The sequence below is a fragment of the Chaetodon trifascialis genome, chromosome 18, assembly GCF_039877785.1.
Source record: "Chaetodon trifascialis isolate fChaTrf1 chromosome 18, fChaTrf1.hap1, whole genome shotgun sequence".
In the NCBI taxonomy this organism is placed as follows: Eukaryota; Metazoa; Chordata; class Actinopteri; order Chaetodontiformes; family Chaetodontidae; genus Chaetodon; species Chaetodon trifascialis.
This window is the reverse complement of record NC_092073.1, coordinates 20,588,745-20,604,413: the sequence shown is the minus strand read 5'-3', so window position 1 is coordinate 20,604,413 and position 15,669 is coordinate 20,588,745. Positions and strand designations below refer to the sequence as shown.

Sequence of the window (15,669 nt, the reverse complement as noted above, 5' to 3'; positions counted from 1 at the left end):
GCTCGTGCTTCATTCTCAGTCCAGTGCACAGAATAACTCCAACACGTCTGAAGCAGCACAGTGCTGCTTTTCATGCACTATTAATGCTTTTTGCCCGTAATGCCTCCCTTGGTGTCTTGATTCTGCAGCAAACAGCAGACTAAGTTGCCGATTAGCATGTGCAGCGTCGAGCAGCTAAAGATCCAAACGGCTTACAGAAGAGTGAACGTTGGACTTGTATTGGTCCGATGAGGAAGAACATAATTCTAAATGAAAGCTAATGCTGCTCTGCGTCTGCTGGAGGTGTAAACATGCACTGAAATCTGTTAGGAATCATTATTGTTGTAAGCACTTCTTGCTGTTTCTGTGCTGCAGTGTTGTGGTTCAACATACAGACTAAACCCACTCACAGATCTGTGATGAGCTCATGTATAATGATCTAAACGTACAGACGGGCTCCACTTTAAATCTCACAGCACAGACAAACATGTAGATTGATTCTTTCTTTCAGGGTGTGCATTGCTGTAATATTTCAGTGGCTAAAACGTGAATGTTTGTACTCTGTTCCTAATCTTTGAACCCATTACAGCTGCTGTTATCCACAAACGTTTCTACCATTTCGCATTGAAAACACTGTTCTTTGGTGGATTATTCCGTTCAAGGCTGCTAACTTGAGGTTCATTGCTCTGTAGCCACGTCGTAGCAGCGCTTGCAGCAGAGTTGTGTAATGTTTTGAGTCAATGTACAGAACATGATACTTGGATAAGCTGCTTTTGTGCTGCAGGTTAAAGGTTTAACTGTCCAAATATACAGTAGCTCTTCAAACACTCTCCTTCCAAAGGTCTAAAATGGAAAGAGGAAACATAAGGCAGCTCTGGTGCTCGTACCTCAGTCTGTTGAGGTTTTCCTTTGCGTGTTTTGTGAGTTTTCCCAGACGCTTGGACATGAAGGCACTCCAGGTAATTGCATGTTTCATTAAAAGGTATATTTGTAATCTGCAGTGTATTTTATTCATGTCAGTCCTCTGACAGACGCAGACAGTTTAAGCTCATTAACTCCTCTAACTTTGACGTGGAGGTCCTGTCGGTGCTCCTCCTGACTGCTGCAGCAGCTGACGCGCAGTCTATCCACCGTGGAAACTGCCCCCGGCCGTCTGTCCAAGAGGACTTCAACATCACAAAGTATATGGGCACCTGGTACGAGGTGGAGAAGCTCCCTGCCATGTTTGAGAGAGGGACGTGTAACCAGGCCATGTACAGTCTTCTGCCTGATGGGACGGTCAGCGTTCGCAATTCAGAGCTGCTGTAAGGAGTGACATCAAAACAATGACACTAACAGACACATCACCCTCCACTGCATTTGTGATAAATAAGGATTATTTTGCATTCATTGTGAAATCCGTCTTTCATTGGTCTCTTTTCTCCGTACAGGTCCAACAGAAAGATGAACTCAGTTGAGGGTGTCGCCAAAGTTAAAAACTCGTCTCAACCTGCGATTCTGGGTGTCAGCTTCTTTAAAGGTAAATGCACTGTGGACGTGTTTGGGTCGGTGTGTTTGCCATTATAACATGACAGAATACCTGACTTTGGCCACAGTTGACTGGCTGAGACTCATCAGTGTGAGGTGCAGCACGTGTGCGGCCGCAGGTTAATCAAACCAGGTCTGCTGCAATCTGCAACCTCACCACTCGATGCCACTAAATCCCACATGCTAGACCTTTAAGTAAATTCATCTCACAGTGAGAGGGTGACATAAATGTTTATGCTGGAAGTCTTGCATGCCGTCTGACTGCTGTACCTGCATCCAGGTGTTTCAGACGGTCCGTACTGGGTGCTCTCCACAGACTACCTCTCCTACTCTCTGGTGTACTCTTGCTCTGACTACTTTGGCCTCTTCCACATTGACTTCGCCTGGATCCTGGCTCGCACCCGGGCGTTGCCTGAGGACCTCATCAACCAGCTACATGACAAGCTGTCTGCTGCTGGTGTGGACGTGAACCTCCTTACAGTGAGCAACCAGACAGGATGTGATGTCATGAGCTGAGGTTCCATCAGCGGAATGAAGACGGGAACAAAGTGCTGAAAGACTGATTTCAACTGTAGTAAAAACCCAAAGCAGAGTACTTTTTCTTTACATCATGAAAAAAAATAAAAGTTTTGGGAAAAAGACATATTTCTATCTGAATTTCACTTGCAACTTATTCCATAAATTGATTATTGATTGTGTTACTGCAGAAGCTGTTTGTCCAGAAAATCGTAATTAATCTTACGTCATTGTCCAAGAGAGTACTTCCGTTTTCGATTTAAAATAAAAGTAGAATAAATACTGCAAAGTAAAAGTCATGTATTTTCCAACATCACATGCGTCACAATCCAAAAATGTGTCTGAATCATTAAAATAGAGTTATTTAGAAGAATGTTTTGACACAGCAGCAGTGAAAGGAAAAGGTACAGATTAAGATACACATATTAACGTTAAACCATCCATCCATCCATACATCCATTATCTATACCGCCTATCCCTTTCGGGGTTGCGGGGGCTGGAGCCTATCCCAGCTACAATGGACGAGAGGCGGTGTACACCCTGAACCGGTCGACAGCCGATTGCAGGGCCACATGCAATCAAACATTCACATTCACACCTACGGACAATTTAGAGTCATCAATTAACCTAATGAGCATGTTTTTGGTCTGTGGGAGGAAGCCGGAAAACCACGCAAACTTCACACAGAGAGGCCCCCGCCTGACCCGGGGATCGAACCGGCAACCTTCTTGCTGTGAGGCACGCGCACTACCTGCTGCGCCACCGTGCAGCCCAACGTTAAATCAATTAATTGAAATTATTAGTAGAAAATGTTACAAATAATCTAAAATAATGATATGTTTGCATGTTACTGGTTTACTCGTTTATTGGTGAAAAACGTGTCGTAATGTTTATATTAGAGGTCTCATTTGATGCTTTTACTCTGAAGGAGCTATCCCGGAAATGCCGTGAACAATAATATCGCTAGCCGACGGAGAGGTGGCGAAATTCGAGCGAACTACGTTTGGTTTTAGTCGGAGAAAAATGACGCTGTTATTGTTTTGTATTTGTCTCTCGTGCCTTTCGTTTTGTTCCTCGGCCAACAGAAATGACAGACCCATCATTGGTCAGTTTATTAACGCGTTATTCACTCTAACAGTCAGTTAAGCTAGCTTACATTTAGAAGACACTGAAGGCTAAAGTCAACTAACAGCTAGCTAACGAGCGTTACTGTAAAGCGACAGCTTGTGAAAACACACACTTGTTGAGTCACGTCACTACCTGTAAGTGTTAAAACTGCGTGTGTTTGTCTTATAAAAGGTGTTTTGGCTCAAGAATACCATTTCCCGAAACCATATCAAGAATCTATCATCGCTGCCTCTTACGTTAAATTCCTGGAGTCTGCAGGAGCGAGGGTTGTCCCGGTCATGTGAGTCTGTGTCTATAAAGCTAGATCACCTGCAGCACCTGAGAACAGGTGTTACACGCATTAAACACCTGTGTGTTTGAACTGACACATTTATTCTTATTTTCACAGGATTAACCAGACACTGGAGGAGTATAAGGCACTGTTCAACTCCATTAACGGGTGAATGTGTTACGATACTGTTGATCAGACAGAGCCTATGTGCTGCGTTTGAGGACCTGGTTTAACATTAACAGAACATTTGCTGAGTCAACAGAACATTGACTCCGTGCTGCGTTTGAGGACCTGTTTTAACATTAACAGAACATTTGCTGAGTCAACAGAACATTGCCTCCGTGCTGCGTTTGAGGACCTGTTTTAACATTAACAGAACATTTGCTGAGTCAACAGAACATTGACTCCGTGCTGCGTTTGAGGACCTGTTTTAACGTTAACAGAACATTTGCTGAGTCAACAGGACATTGACTCCTGTCTGTCTCAGAAAAGTTTACATTTAACTTTTTTAAAGATTTGCTCTTCAGGACTTTAACCCTCGCCACATTGCGTAATTCTGCTCCACTTATCAGCCACTGCAAAACCTTAATTGCAGGCACATATAATGTGATATAATCTGTAATGTGCAAAGCTGTAAAGCAAAAGTCTTGAGTTCAAACTCGTCTGAAGGCTGCAGGCACATCACACAGTCAGGTTTCCTGTTATTTTGTCCACCCCCTTTGAAAAAAACTGAACATTTTATTCAGTGTTTCTTTGCAAATCGTGACTCAGTCTTTGTTAACAGGATCCTCTTCCCGGGCGGAGGCGTCAGCATCATCTCGTCTGGCTACGAAAGGGCCGCAAAAATCTTCTATGAGCTGGCTTTAGAGGTAAAGAAACGGCAGTAAGTATGTTACGGTGTGTCGATGCTGGGTGACGCTGCATGCTGGATGTGATGTTTCAGGCCAACAAGAGAGGCGACTACTTCCCCGTGTGGGGCACCTGTCTGGGATTTGAGCAGCTGACCTATTTGACGAGCGGGAAGTCCATCCTGTCATACACCAATACGAGCGGCGTGCCGCTGCCGCTGAACTTCACCGACGGTTCGTCTTTGTCTGAACACACCTACGACTGATCCCTGAGAGACAAGTCTTAACGTTAAATCAGCAGCATGAATACTGACACCTGCAGCTCTGACAGTCCAAGAACAAGACTTAACTTTGGATTGTTAGGAAATGTTTGCTTTTAATTAACATGAGCAGAACTAGTTATGTCTGATTATGCCTGGTTATAGCCACAAGCTCCACCTGATTTTCTGCTGAACACTGCATTATCTCCATTTTAGTGCTGCAGTTTTGCTCATTTTACAAAGTTTTAGGAGACTTCTATTTGATCAGGTTCCATGTTAAGGTTGCAGCTGCAGAGTTGTACTTTGCAGGATAACTATCTTATGAAAATGTGCACATTTGTTTTAAAATAATGATCATAATGTCGCGACTCGTCCCCAGAGGCCAAAGACAGCAGGATGTTTAAAGGCTTCCCAGCTGAGCTCATGGAGGATCTGGCCTCTCAGCCGCTGACAGAAAACTCTCACAAGTGGAGTGTGGCCATGTTGGTGCGTCATCCTGTGGTGATGTTATGATGAGAAAAGGCCTCAGTCAATAGCATGACTCTCAGATTATATAGTATATAGTTAACCTCCACTCTGCTTTCTGGTGCTTCCTTTCAGACTTACAACACAAATGAGGATCTGAAGAGCTTCTACAAAGTTCTCTCCACTAACACGGATGGAAACACAGAGTTCGTGTCAACGGTGGAAGGTGCGCTAGTTACAATGCAGCATCAGCCAAAAGGCTTAAAAAGCATTTGTAACGACGCTCTCCTCCCTCGCCTCTCTGCAGCGTACGATTACCCCATTTACGGGACGCAGTGGCACCCGGAGAAGAATGCGTTCGAGTGGACGAGGCCGTACATCCCACACTCGCCGTCAGCCGTCAAGACCACCTTCTACATGGCCGAGTTCTTCGTCAGTGAAGGTGCGAACACTCGTCGTGTTTGGTTCTTCGGCTGCTCGGCGGAGTCTCTGTGTGAACCTTGTTTTGTTTTCTGTCTTTACAGCCAGGAAGAACTCGCACAGCTTTGAGTCCGAGGCGGAGGAGCGCAAAGCGCTGATCTACAACTACAGTCCTGTCTACACCGGACTTAACAGCGCCTTCGAGCAGATCTATTTCTTCTAATTCATCTTCCTTCTCGGCGGCTGATTCGCTGTCTCAGTCATGCCACTTGCGAACATTTGCGGATAATTTGCCGTGTTTGATTTCGCTTTGCGCTCCGTCTTTCGAATAAAGCGCTGTGAGGTGGAAGCGGGACAGATTTATAGATGCAGCCTGAAGCTTGATGCAGGGCAGGATGTAAAAAATGTTGAATCGTGTTTCGGGGCTGCTGTGGCTGAGTTCACAGCTGAGTAATTCAGTTTTATTACAGGAAATGAACATTTCGCCTTCACCATTTGGATCTTTATGGTCTACGTCTTCATGGTGCAATTACCAACATAAAGCTGCTGCATTTCAATGAGGAAATACACATTAAAAGCTGCACCAATCAATATTTTTCCATTAATACTGCATGTAAAAAAAGGCTTCTTGTGTTGGTTTTCCGGTCGGAAAGCTGTCATTGAACCCGCTTCCAGTCGGCAGGTGTTTTTACCCAAAAACGCTCAGATGAACTTGACGCAGCAGCCAGCAGGTGAGCACAGCGAAGCATTTAACGAGCACAGAGCCAGAATGTTCCTCTCAGGATTTATTGGAGACCAAAACAGAGTGAACGCTGGACTTCATTCAGCGGGTCACCAAAAACATGACTCCAGGTGAGCGTTGCTGTGAGTCTGCGAGGAAGTAAGCCACCGTTTGATAACAAGTAACAGCTTTATATCGTACAGTGATAACATGTCTGCTCGTCCGCTGCCCCCTAGTGGCCAAAAATAAAGAACACAGCTTTAATACTCACAAGAGCAACAAAACAGATGAGCCAAAAACACCGAAGGCTGATAAAATATCTATTTTTTTAATTCTAACATTTACCTTCATGCCACAGTCTGACATTAATCCCCTTCTATGCTTTGGATAACAAAGTGAAGCGTCTGGAAAAAGTCCTCGACCGCTGGCAAGAAAGTCCGACGCTGCAGAGTCCACGTTCGTCCACGTTCAAGGACAGCAACAGGAGAACAGAAATGAGTCGTCAGATGTAACTTCCAAAATGCTTTATGCACAAATAACACTCAGGTAATATAGTTTTTTTTCTCTTTTTTTTTTAGAATAAAATGATATTTGAATAACATTTACACATCAAGCTGACGAGACTGGGATCTCAATCACGATACTACTGGAAATGTAATTAATGCAGTCCAGTAAGGAACATTCAAGATGTCAAAAATTACCACGTGGAGCTGAGCGATCAGGGATAGTGCCGCAAATAACCTCTCAACATGCACTGAAACGCAACACAAATGGCTATTCAAATAAAAAAATGGAAAATTAAACTTGTGCCTGGAGAATTCTTCATCCGTGTCGGCGCGTCTTCGTCGGCTAACACAGTTTCTTACTCTTATATACAAATACAGCTCTTCTCGGGGTGTAACGTTAATCCTCATGGTTTCTTGCCTTCAGCCTTGATCAATGTATTCACTGATTTACGAGTTTCAATAACAAACTGCGGTCTTAGCGCTGGCTGCAAATGTTCTTCACCCACCGGTCTTAAAAATCTTGCTAGCAATGACGCATGCAGGCTCTGTACACTGTAGCTTGGTGTCATAATGTCATTGGGCTCCAGAAAGTGGTTCGTTTTTAGCTGTGAAACTTGAAAATCCCTTCTGGTGCTCAGTCGAGTATTAGCTGAAAGTAGCTCTCATCGTTGATTCTAATAACGATCGATTTCAGGCTGTAGCTTTGAAACAATAGCTGCCATTTTGGGAAATATGCTTATTCGCTTTCTTGCTGAGCGTTAGGTGAAAAGGTTGATTCCGCTATCTGGGTTAGCACAGCTTAGCATAAAGACTGGAAGCAGAGGGAAAACAGCTAGCCTAGCTCCAGGAAGTCACTGCTCCCGGCCGAGAAGTAGTCCAGGTCATAACCCCCATAAAACCACGGCAACCACAGAGTTTTTATGAGGTACGCTTACAGTTTAATGTGCTACTAGTGAGCTAGGCTAACTTTTCCCTCCGCTCCCAGTCTTTACGCTAAGCTAAGCTAAGCTAAGCTAACCAGCTGCTCCGTATTAAACAACATGAGCTTGGAAACTTCTCATCTGACGCGACAACAGGAATAAGCTCATTAGCCAAAAGGTAAAACTGTTCTTATAAAATTGGCCTTGTTGTAGTTCGTACATGTACTCCCACAGCAGGGTGTGTTCTGACAAAGTAAGGCACAGTGACCAAAACAACAAGATGCTTCTGTGTCCGATAAAACTGGCTCAAGCGAACGTTAAAATAAAAAAAAAAAAAAACATGGCGCTTTTTTCTTTTTTTAAGAGAATTCTGCCGAAATACATAAAATGAAGCTACAAGATGAAGCCAATGTCATGACAATGAAAGAAAATCGATCCGTAACGGCCGAGTGAATGCTCGTGTGCTATTTTACATACTAGACACAACCACAGTCCAACATGAAAGTTCTTCACCACTTTAAAAAGAGGAGCGTTTCCTGTATCCGCGCGTCCAGACGCCGTCATGAACAGTTTGTCGCCATGCGTCCGGGTTCAGTAATATACAAGCCCGCCAGGTGTGTGCTATCAGGTGTTCCTTCTCCTCACAGCTTCAAAGTCTGCGTGAGAGCTGACGCTTTCCCGCCGCCGCTGCGGAGGAGCCGGTCCGTCCCGCCGTGAGGGAGGCTGCTTCCTGTTAAATCCGTCAGTGTATTCCAAAACGTGGGGTCGGGCGCTGCGGCGGGCCGTTCGGGCGGAGGGTGGGAGGATGGCGGCGGATCTGTCGTCTGCTGGAGAGGCAGTCTCAGGTTCAGCATGCGGACACGAGGAGTCCAAATCAAACCGAGCAAGGACGGGTGACAGTTGCATATCGTGGACAGCTGGATGCCAGTGTTGTGCTTGGGCACGGGGACGGGATGGAGGTCGGGGCGGGCGAAACATGGATGGGGAGGATCCGGGAGGCGCGGGCCGCCGGAGGCCGGGCTAACCCTCGTCTTCGCTCTCCTCCTCCAGCGCCTCCTCGAACACGATCTCCGGTAGCCTGAAGCATTCCTCGAAGAAGTTGACCAGGGACTGGCTGAGGTGCTGCCGTGTGGCCTCGCTGTGGATGAAGTGGCCTTCGTCCGGGTAGATCTGAGGCGCACACACAACAGTGACACGCTGGTTACGGTCACATGGACCAGAAGCTAATCCACCAATCACAGCTCAACATGTTCAGAGCGAAGGATGCAGAACTGTTATTACACTAAAACTAGAGGACGCTTCATGAACCTTTAATCTCACGTTTAGGGTCGAGAGTATGGCAAGTACATTTACACAAGTACAATATGAAGTACTCGTACTTGAGTATTTCCATTTCTGCTACTTAATACTTCTACTTCGCTACACTTCAAAGGCAAATATTTACTCCATTACATTTGATATCTCTAATAGTTTAATAATGAAAAATATTATCAACAAAATTATAAGATGTGATTATAGATTAAGATAAAACTTCATTGATCCCTTAGTGGAAATTCACAAACTACCCAGCAGATAAACTCTATAAAGTATTTAAACCAAATTTATCAGCTTTAATATTAAAGTGAGAGACATGTCAATACAACAATAACTATAATCCAGATAATATGATAGACTCCTCAAAATGCCTTATCACGGTAATACCTTTGTACTTTTACTTAAGTAAAAATGTAAATGCATGACTTTTCTTGTCCCTGAGTACACAGTAAACAGTGATGGAAAGTATTCCCTGTACGTTGAAGGAACTATTCTACAAACACAGATTTTTGTGTTTATTCCAAATTCATGACTGAGACCCGAAACTAACATGAGTAAAATGTTAACGAGCTGCAACCTGTGATGGAAGAAGAGCTCACATCCTTTAGTTAAAGCCCTGATACCACACTGTAAAAAATACGGTAGAGGTAAAAGTCCTGCACTGAAAAGTGTAATCAGGAAAAGATAAAGTAAGTAAAAGTGATCAATGCAGACAAACGGCCCCTGTGACCGTTGAACTATACATCCTGTAATATTAGAGTGTGACTGAACTTTATTCATCTCAGAGTACATCAGGCATCATAAAATTAGTGTAGGCCTGCAAGCAGCAGTTATTTTAACTATCAGTTAATCTGTCGAGTATCAGTTTATTAATCATTTAGTCTGTGAAATGTCAGAAAAAGACCGATGACGGTTTTGTTCAGAAAATCATAATATATCATTTAAATGATTCTAAAAAAGAAAACTATAATTAATTAATTGGAACATGTTAATACAGGATGACCTGAAACCTGTGGAGGAAGCAGGTGAATGCACGTGTGCGCAGCAATGAGCTCGATGAACGCTCAGCTGCCATACATCGCGTCTTAATTGGATTAGTCCTGGTGTTAACGCAGGATGCCCGAGAAGGTCTCATAATCTCATTATGTGGAATGGAGGCATTGTGAGGGCTAATCCTCCGCCTGCTGCGGCGCCCGCTGGGATCACAAAGCTCCCAGAGGTTGCAGGAGAAGCGAACCAGGCGAGGGAAGACGGGCGGAGAAGCTGGATCAGCTTACAGAGTGAAAGCAAAGCACGCACCTGTAAGGTGTAGTTGGCCTTTTCATTGATGAGCTGGGCGATGAACTTGGCTGTGTGCTGGAAGTGGACTTTCTCTGGGAAAACATAACAAGAGCGAGGCCAAAGTGAGGAACAGAACACCTTTTTGCTTCATGAGATTTAAGAAACTAAAAACTGACCTACCGTCAGCTGTCGGATGGATAATCAGAAACTTCTTATCCATGAACTGAGACGCTCTGTGAGCTAAATTGGCCATCTGAGGAGGAACGACACACAGCGACATGTTAGATTCAACCATTCTGGAATAATGATCCCAAATGAAGCATAACCGCTATCAGGGCTTACTGTGTACGCTCTGGGGTCAGGCTTGGGCAGTCCCAGATACCTCTCTGAAAAGGCGGAGGCTGCAGGGGGGAGAGAGTTTCATTAGCACGCCACTTTGACGTCAAGACTTCACATTCAGACCAACAAAACAAGCACCTCTTCCAGGTTTCTTCCTCCATATTCAAACATATTCAGCCATCTACACTCTTTGGTGTCGCAGCTGTTGTGGACCGCCTTCATTTGCAATTCCAAACTCCTGCAGTGTCACAGCGTCTCTCACCCCTCCGGCAAAGCGAGAGAAATCAAATAGATGGCAAATCAGTCACACCGCGGCGCCCGGCTCCTCCTTAATTTGCAGTTTCCTGTCTCGGCGCAGCTACGAGAGCAGCGTATCTCGCTCGGCGTCGCTCCCTCCCAATTCTACATTTCACACGTTTTATTCCCGCGGTGGCGGAGGTGAGGCTGCGCCGGTTAACTTTGCCCGCTGCTGGTGTGATTGGGTTCTAAGGTGTATCTGCGCCATCACACTGATAAGGTGTACAAGCGTATCTCTTCCCTCCCTCACACACGTTTTACACAGTCACTGAAGTAACTCCCAGCTGCAGGGGTGAAGGTGCTAGACTTGCAATCTCCGCCCGTCTTTTTCCGTTCGAATGCGTCCTCCCTGAGCCCGAGTGATCGTACGGAGATTCTGTGTTTGTTTACCACATGCAGCGGGGCCGAACTACACAGCCGACAAAAATCACAGCTTACCGTACAGCTCAAAGTCGGTGATGGGCGAGAGGACGGCGCCGCACTTCACCGGGGATTCCTCGCCGCTGACCAGCAGGCTGGTCACATAGCCGCCGTACACCTGAGGTGCAACACAAGCAGAGGAAATTCAGATAAGGTGGAACAGATCGCTGCAGCCTGACGCGATAATCCGAGCATTCACTGACGCTGCTCTCACCTTTCCAAAAGCTCCAACTCTGGTTTTGTCAATGTAAGGCTCTTTCAAAATAAAACTGCAAGAGAGAAACATCAGTGTTAGTTAGGAGGAACGTTTCTGTGTTGTCTCACCTCTGCAGCTGGAGCTAACTCTGAACATGAGGTGCTTTTATTGTCCTGAAAGGCCTCTGAGATGTGCAGGGTGAGGCCTGTTCGCTGTGCAGCTCTCAGCTTTGGAACAACCTGGTGTTTGGAAAGCACCATTTATAATAGAAGTGCTGCTTAAATCCTGCTAAAGCAACTTTATGGGAGCCAAGTAGCTATTTATAGCTCTAACATCTGCCATGGTGAGGCGGAAACTCATCGTACTTGAGTGCGTCCTTCTGATCCTGCTCCTCGAACACGCCCAGCTTCTTCTGGATGCGGTGCAGCAGGTTGGTGCCCTGGAAGCCGCTGCCTCGCCCGTCGCAGCGCACCACGATGACGCCGAAGCTGCTCACCAGCACCGTGGCCCAGTCCATCTGAAAGCGCTCCGCCACCGTCTGGCCGCCGGGCGTCCCGTCGCTGCGCGGACACGAGCACAGCGGTTACTGTCAGAACATCAGCTGACTGACGAATCACAGTTTAAACCCGCTCAATCTAAGCACGGAGCAGGCTGCAGAGGTTGTGTTCATCATGATCTCAGGTCATTTTCCTGAAGAGTATTTGGAGGAAAGAGTTCAGCGGTATTCCCTGTCAGGCCACACTGAGGGAACATCGACTAAATGAAAGCTTTAATATTTAATTCTTCTTCTTTTGGAGTCTGAATTATGCTCTTTTTATCAGTGTTAAAACTGCCGTTATTGAAAGAAAGAAGAAAAACATCCAAAGCAAATTTGATATATTTTAAAATTAAATATGAGCCGCTGCTCGCTGAGCTGCAGCCTGAGAGGAACGCTGAAAGAGAAAGTGCTAAGTCATGATTTCATAAGACTGGAAAAAAGGGAAACATGGTTGTTTTTTTCTGAAATCTGCAGTCTGAACTCTGAAAAGCTGCAGAGTGAAAACAATGAAAGGCCTGAGGACAGAAACGCTGATGAAGAGGAGGCAGGAGGCCACGTTCTCTCGCTCACTGTGTAATTATTATCCAGCTCGAGTCGAGGACGAAGCAGCACGTCTTCAGATTAATACGCCTGATTAAGACTCCGTCCAGGAAGTCTCACTGAGGAGGAGTCAGCCCCTAATGCACACACACTTTCCTTCGTTTGAGTGTGTGTGCACCGCATGTGCTGGACATAAGAGTGTGTGGAAACACGCTCATACATACACGAGCAGGAGGAGCGGGTAGTGCGACGTGTCCACGAAGCCGGCGGGTTTGAGGATCTGCATGGACAAAGCTGCAGCGGAGACAAACAGACAAACTGTTGTCCAAACTAAAAACAATATAGAATACATGAATATTGAACTGTATATATCTGTAGTCATACTTAGCAATTACACATTAAGTATGATAAAAATGATAGTACAGTGTGATGTCAGGAGTGAAGAGCCTCATCTTACAAGACGCGGAAGCCAAATTAATGTGTTTCTAGATTATAATATAGTTAAAATGTGACTGTTTACAGTCCACCCAGGATGGAAAATGATTGACAGGATAGAAAACTGCTGCACAAAATGAAGTTAATCCTTGTTTTCTTCTCAAATATTGGATAGTTTTAGCTCTAAAATACAGTAATTCAAACTGAAAAATAAGAGTTTGAGCTGATTCTCGTATACAAACTGCTTCGTTTTGAGCGTTCACAGGCCAAAATGTTTGGCCGTCACTTCGTATGTGAGAAGCTAATGTAAAGTGTCTTTTCAACTTATTGGCAGACGTGGACTTTGTGACACATACTGTAGTCGTCCATGTTGATCTCCTTGTACTCCACTATGGGCATCTGCATGGACTCCAGGGTCAGCCTCAGGTTCTCGTTAGTCTCCAGCTGATGCACCTCTGCGATACCTGCAGACACATGATTAAAGTTAAAGTCAGCAGTTTACAGGAGTTTTAAATGTCACAAAAACACTCGTTTTATGCAAATCTGTCGTCAAAAAGACTTTTTAAATTGCATTCATTTACTTTTGACTCTTTGAACCTTTTTCTGACTGGAGAATTGATTCAATGTGAACATGTGATCATTAAATGAGTTGATTTGTAATTTCTTTTTAATAAACAGATTAAGACTGTCAGCTTTAATAGTTAGAAGGTTATCCTGGTGTACTGAAATACATTATTCATTTTTTGATGATTTGCTGTAGAAATACAGATTTCGCCGTCAGCTTTAAAATTCAGAGAAGAAAGCAGCTCCACGCAGCATCAGAGCCGCTCATCCCCCAAAGCATGAACTCCAGCAAAATGCAAAGCAGAAGAAGAGCAGACACGACTGCAGCTGAAACCTGGACTGTGACCTGGATTCGCTTAAAGCAAACTTCACGTCTCAGGAGGCTGTCCTGAAAAGGGAAGCAGCTGTACTTATTCAGCGGCGCCGGCTGGCTGGTGCAGCTCGAACTCATCGCCCTCGACTGCTGCAGTCAAAGAGGATGCAGCCAGCGGTGCATGCTCGGGATTGGTTTGTGCAAGCGGTCAAAAAGCAGCATCCAGGAGGGAACTCCACAGGCCAGAGCTGCCGGCACTGACAAACTCAGATAAAACCCGCCGGGCTGACGGAGGAAAACTTCAATTAGGAGAAGAAGAAGAGGAGTTCTGTCAGGATTACTGACTTTCTGATCTGACTGTTTCAGTATGCACGCACAGCCTCTGATACGACCTCAATTCTGCCGCTGCTCGGCGTAAAGTCTTCATCGCATACAAAGCACATCGTTATTGTGTCGATCGTGGCCTCGTATCCCATTAAAAATTAAAAGCATGACTCAAGGAATGGTGATGTCAGCCGGTCGAGCACTTGAGTTTATTCTGAAGCAGCAGCGGCAGCTGGTGGACGCACTGCTGTGAAATCTGGTTTTCAGATTTAAATGATTGTCGTCTCATAATTAGTCATCTATTGCCACCAAAGTTTAGTCCTTAAGTTTGTTAATCCCATCAGCCACTGCTGCACTTTGTCCTCAGCAAATGTGAGCATGCCAACATGCTAATAATGCTACAGCACTGTGCTCAAGTTTAGCAGGCGAGCACGGCTAACACTGAACCTGCTCAATGCTAACATGCATTGCGAGCATGTTAGCATGCTGTTAGCATTTTGCTCAAGTGCAGCCTATTGCATGATCTGATATTATGTGACTCTTTGCATACTTCATGACCATCATTCACACACACACACACACACACACACACACACACACACACACACACACACACACACACACACACACTGTAGTGATCACATTACAGTATGCTGATGCAGCCGCCAGGCAGGTCATAATTTAATGAGGACATCCATTGTGAGGAGTAATGTGATTACTGCCATTATGCAGCAACTTGGCCTGTAGACAAACAGTGACTCAGGTGGTCATTCTGCGCCGCGACACAAACGCTCCCGTCCTCGCTCGACAAGGTCGTTTTCAGCGTAGGCGTTACGCCGCTGCGTCACAAGGTCGCTCGTAATGTCTTTAACATAATTCACAGTCTTGTAAATGCAAATGTGGGATTCAGCTGGTGGAGATACTCACTCTCCCGGTCCTGCGTCTGACTTTCTCCGTCTCTCTGCGTCTTGTAAATGGCAACAAACGGGATGTCCCGGCCTGAAGAGACAATGAGAGGGTCTAAGATTTCTGTCACAGATTCATATCTGAGCATCACATGACGCTGACGCGGCGACAAACGGGGAAAAAGCTCTAGTTTCAGTTTTGTTTGTCTGTGCTCATCAGTAAATGCACCATGATGTCAAAGCGACGTCCCAGATCTTTTGTCTGTCAAACAAAGATTCTTTGCTTATCAGATTTATCTAACGCAGCAGCTGAAATAGCTTTTCCATATCCAGGCAACAAACAGAGGCAAAGTCCCTCAAACTGAAGCCTTCAAACCTCAAATGGGAGGGAGGAGGGACGGCAGATGAAGTGATTGATGCACTTAGCAAATTGGGAACGCTGTGGTTTGGTATGGTGGGAAACGCACCAGCCAGCCTCCCTCCCTCCCGCTCGCTCTCCTTGTGGTAATGATATCATAACCTCGTCACTTAGACTCCTCCAGGCGGACTCTGAGCAGAGTGCTGGATTACAAATGCATGGGGTGCACGACCGGTGATTGCTGGGGTTTGATGGTCGCCCTCTGCTCGATCTGTCTGGATTTC

General features: G+C 45.4%; 3 protein-coding genes across 8 annotated transcripts in view; 2 read left to right on the top strand and 1 right to left on the bottom strand.

Moving 5' to 3' along the window:
- Positions 1 to 6,172, top strand: part of ggh (gamma-glutamyl hydrolase (conjugase, folylpolygammaglutamyl hydrolase)) — a 37,781-nt gene extending 31,609 nt beyond the window's left edge. The window contains exons 2-10 of one of the 2 annotated variants that reach the window (XM_070986137.1): positions 3,016 to 3,127; positions 3,322 to 3,430; positions 3,539 to 3,589; positions 4,206 to 4,290; positions 4,365 to 4,503; positions 4,909 to 5,015; positions 5,130 to 5,220; positions 5,302 to 5,436; positions 5,519 to 6,172. In XM_070986137.1, the coding sequence (XP_070842238.1) occupies positions 3,046 to 3,127; positions 3,322 to 3,430; positions 3,539 to 3,589; positions 4,206 to 4,290; positions 4,365 to 4,503; positions 4,909 to 5,015; positions 5,130 to 5,220; positions 5,302 to 5,436; positions 5,519 to 5,637 (918 nt within the window). In that variant the 5' untranslated portion in view covers positions 3,016 to 3,045 and the 3' untranslated portion in view covers positions 5,638 to 6,172. Of the gene's footprint in view, positions 1 to 2,966; positions 3,128 to 3,321; positions 3,431 to 3,538; positions 3,590 to 4,205; positions 4,291 to 4,364; positions 4,504 to 4,908; positions 5,016 to 5,129; positions 5,221 to 5,301; positions 5,437 to 5,518 lie in introns of those variants that run through there. The other variant, XM_070986136.1, reaches the window with a different exon arrangement.
- Positions 924 to 2,022, top strand: LOC139346823 (apolipoprotein D-like). The gene is made up of 4 exons (XM_070986138.1): positions 924 to 938; positions 1,057 to 1,283; positions 1,410 to 1,498; positions 1,787 to 2,022. The coding sequence occupies exons 1-4, from the start codon at positions 924 to 926 to the stop codon at positions 2,020 to 2,022; spliced, it is 567 nt and encodes a 188-aa protein (XP_070842239.1).
- A 270-nt stretch (positions 6,173 to 6,442) lies between the features above and the next one.
- LOC139346820 (A-type potassium channel modulatory protein DPP6-like) overlaps positions 6,443 to 15,669 on the bottom strand; it is a 182,396-nt gene continuing 173,169 nt past the window's right edge. For all 5 annotated transcript variants that reach the window (XM_070986130.1, XM_070986131.1, XM_070986133.1 and 2 more), the window contains 10 exons: positions 15,050 to 15,121; positions 13,278 to 13,385; positions 12,711 to 12,780; positions 11,774 to 11,968; positions 11,427 to 11,481; positions 11,231 to 11,330; positions 10,499 to 10,557; positions 10,337 to 10,409; positions 10,175 to 10,248; positions 6,443 to 8,731 (listed from right to left, as the gene is read on the bottom strand). In XM_070986130.1, the coding sequence (XP_070842231.1) occupies positions 8,582 to 8,731; positions 10,175 to 10,248; positions 10,337 to 10,409; positions 10,499 to 10,557; positions 11,231 to 11,330; positions 11,427 to 11,481; positions 11,774 to 11,968; positions 12,711 to 12,780; positions 13,278 to 13,385; positions 15,050 to 15,121 (956 nt within the window). In that variant the 3' untranslated portion in view covers positions 6,443 to 8,581. The remainder of the gene's footprint in view (positions 8,732 to 10,174; positions 10,249 to 10,336; positions 10,410 to 10,498; positions 10,558 to 11,230; positions 11,331 to 11,426; positions 11,482 to 11,773; positions 11,969 to 12,710; positions 12,781 to 13,277; positions 13,386 to 15,049; positions 15,122 to 15,669) is intronic.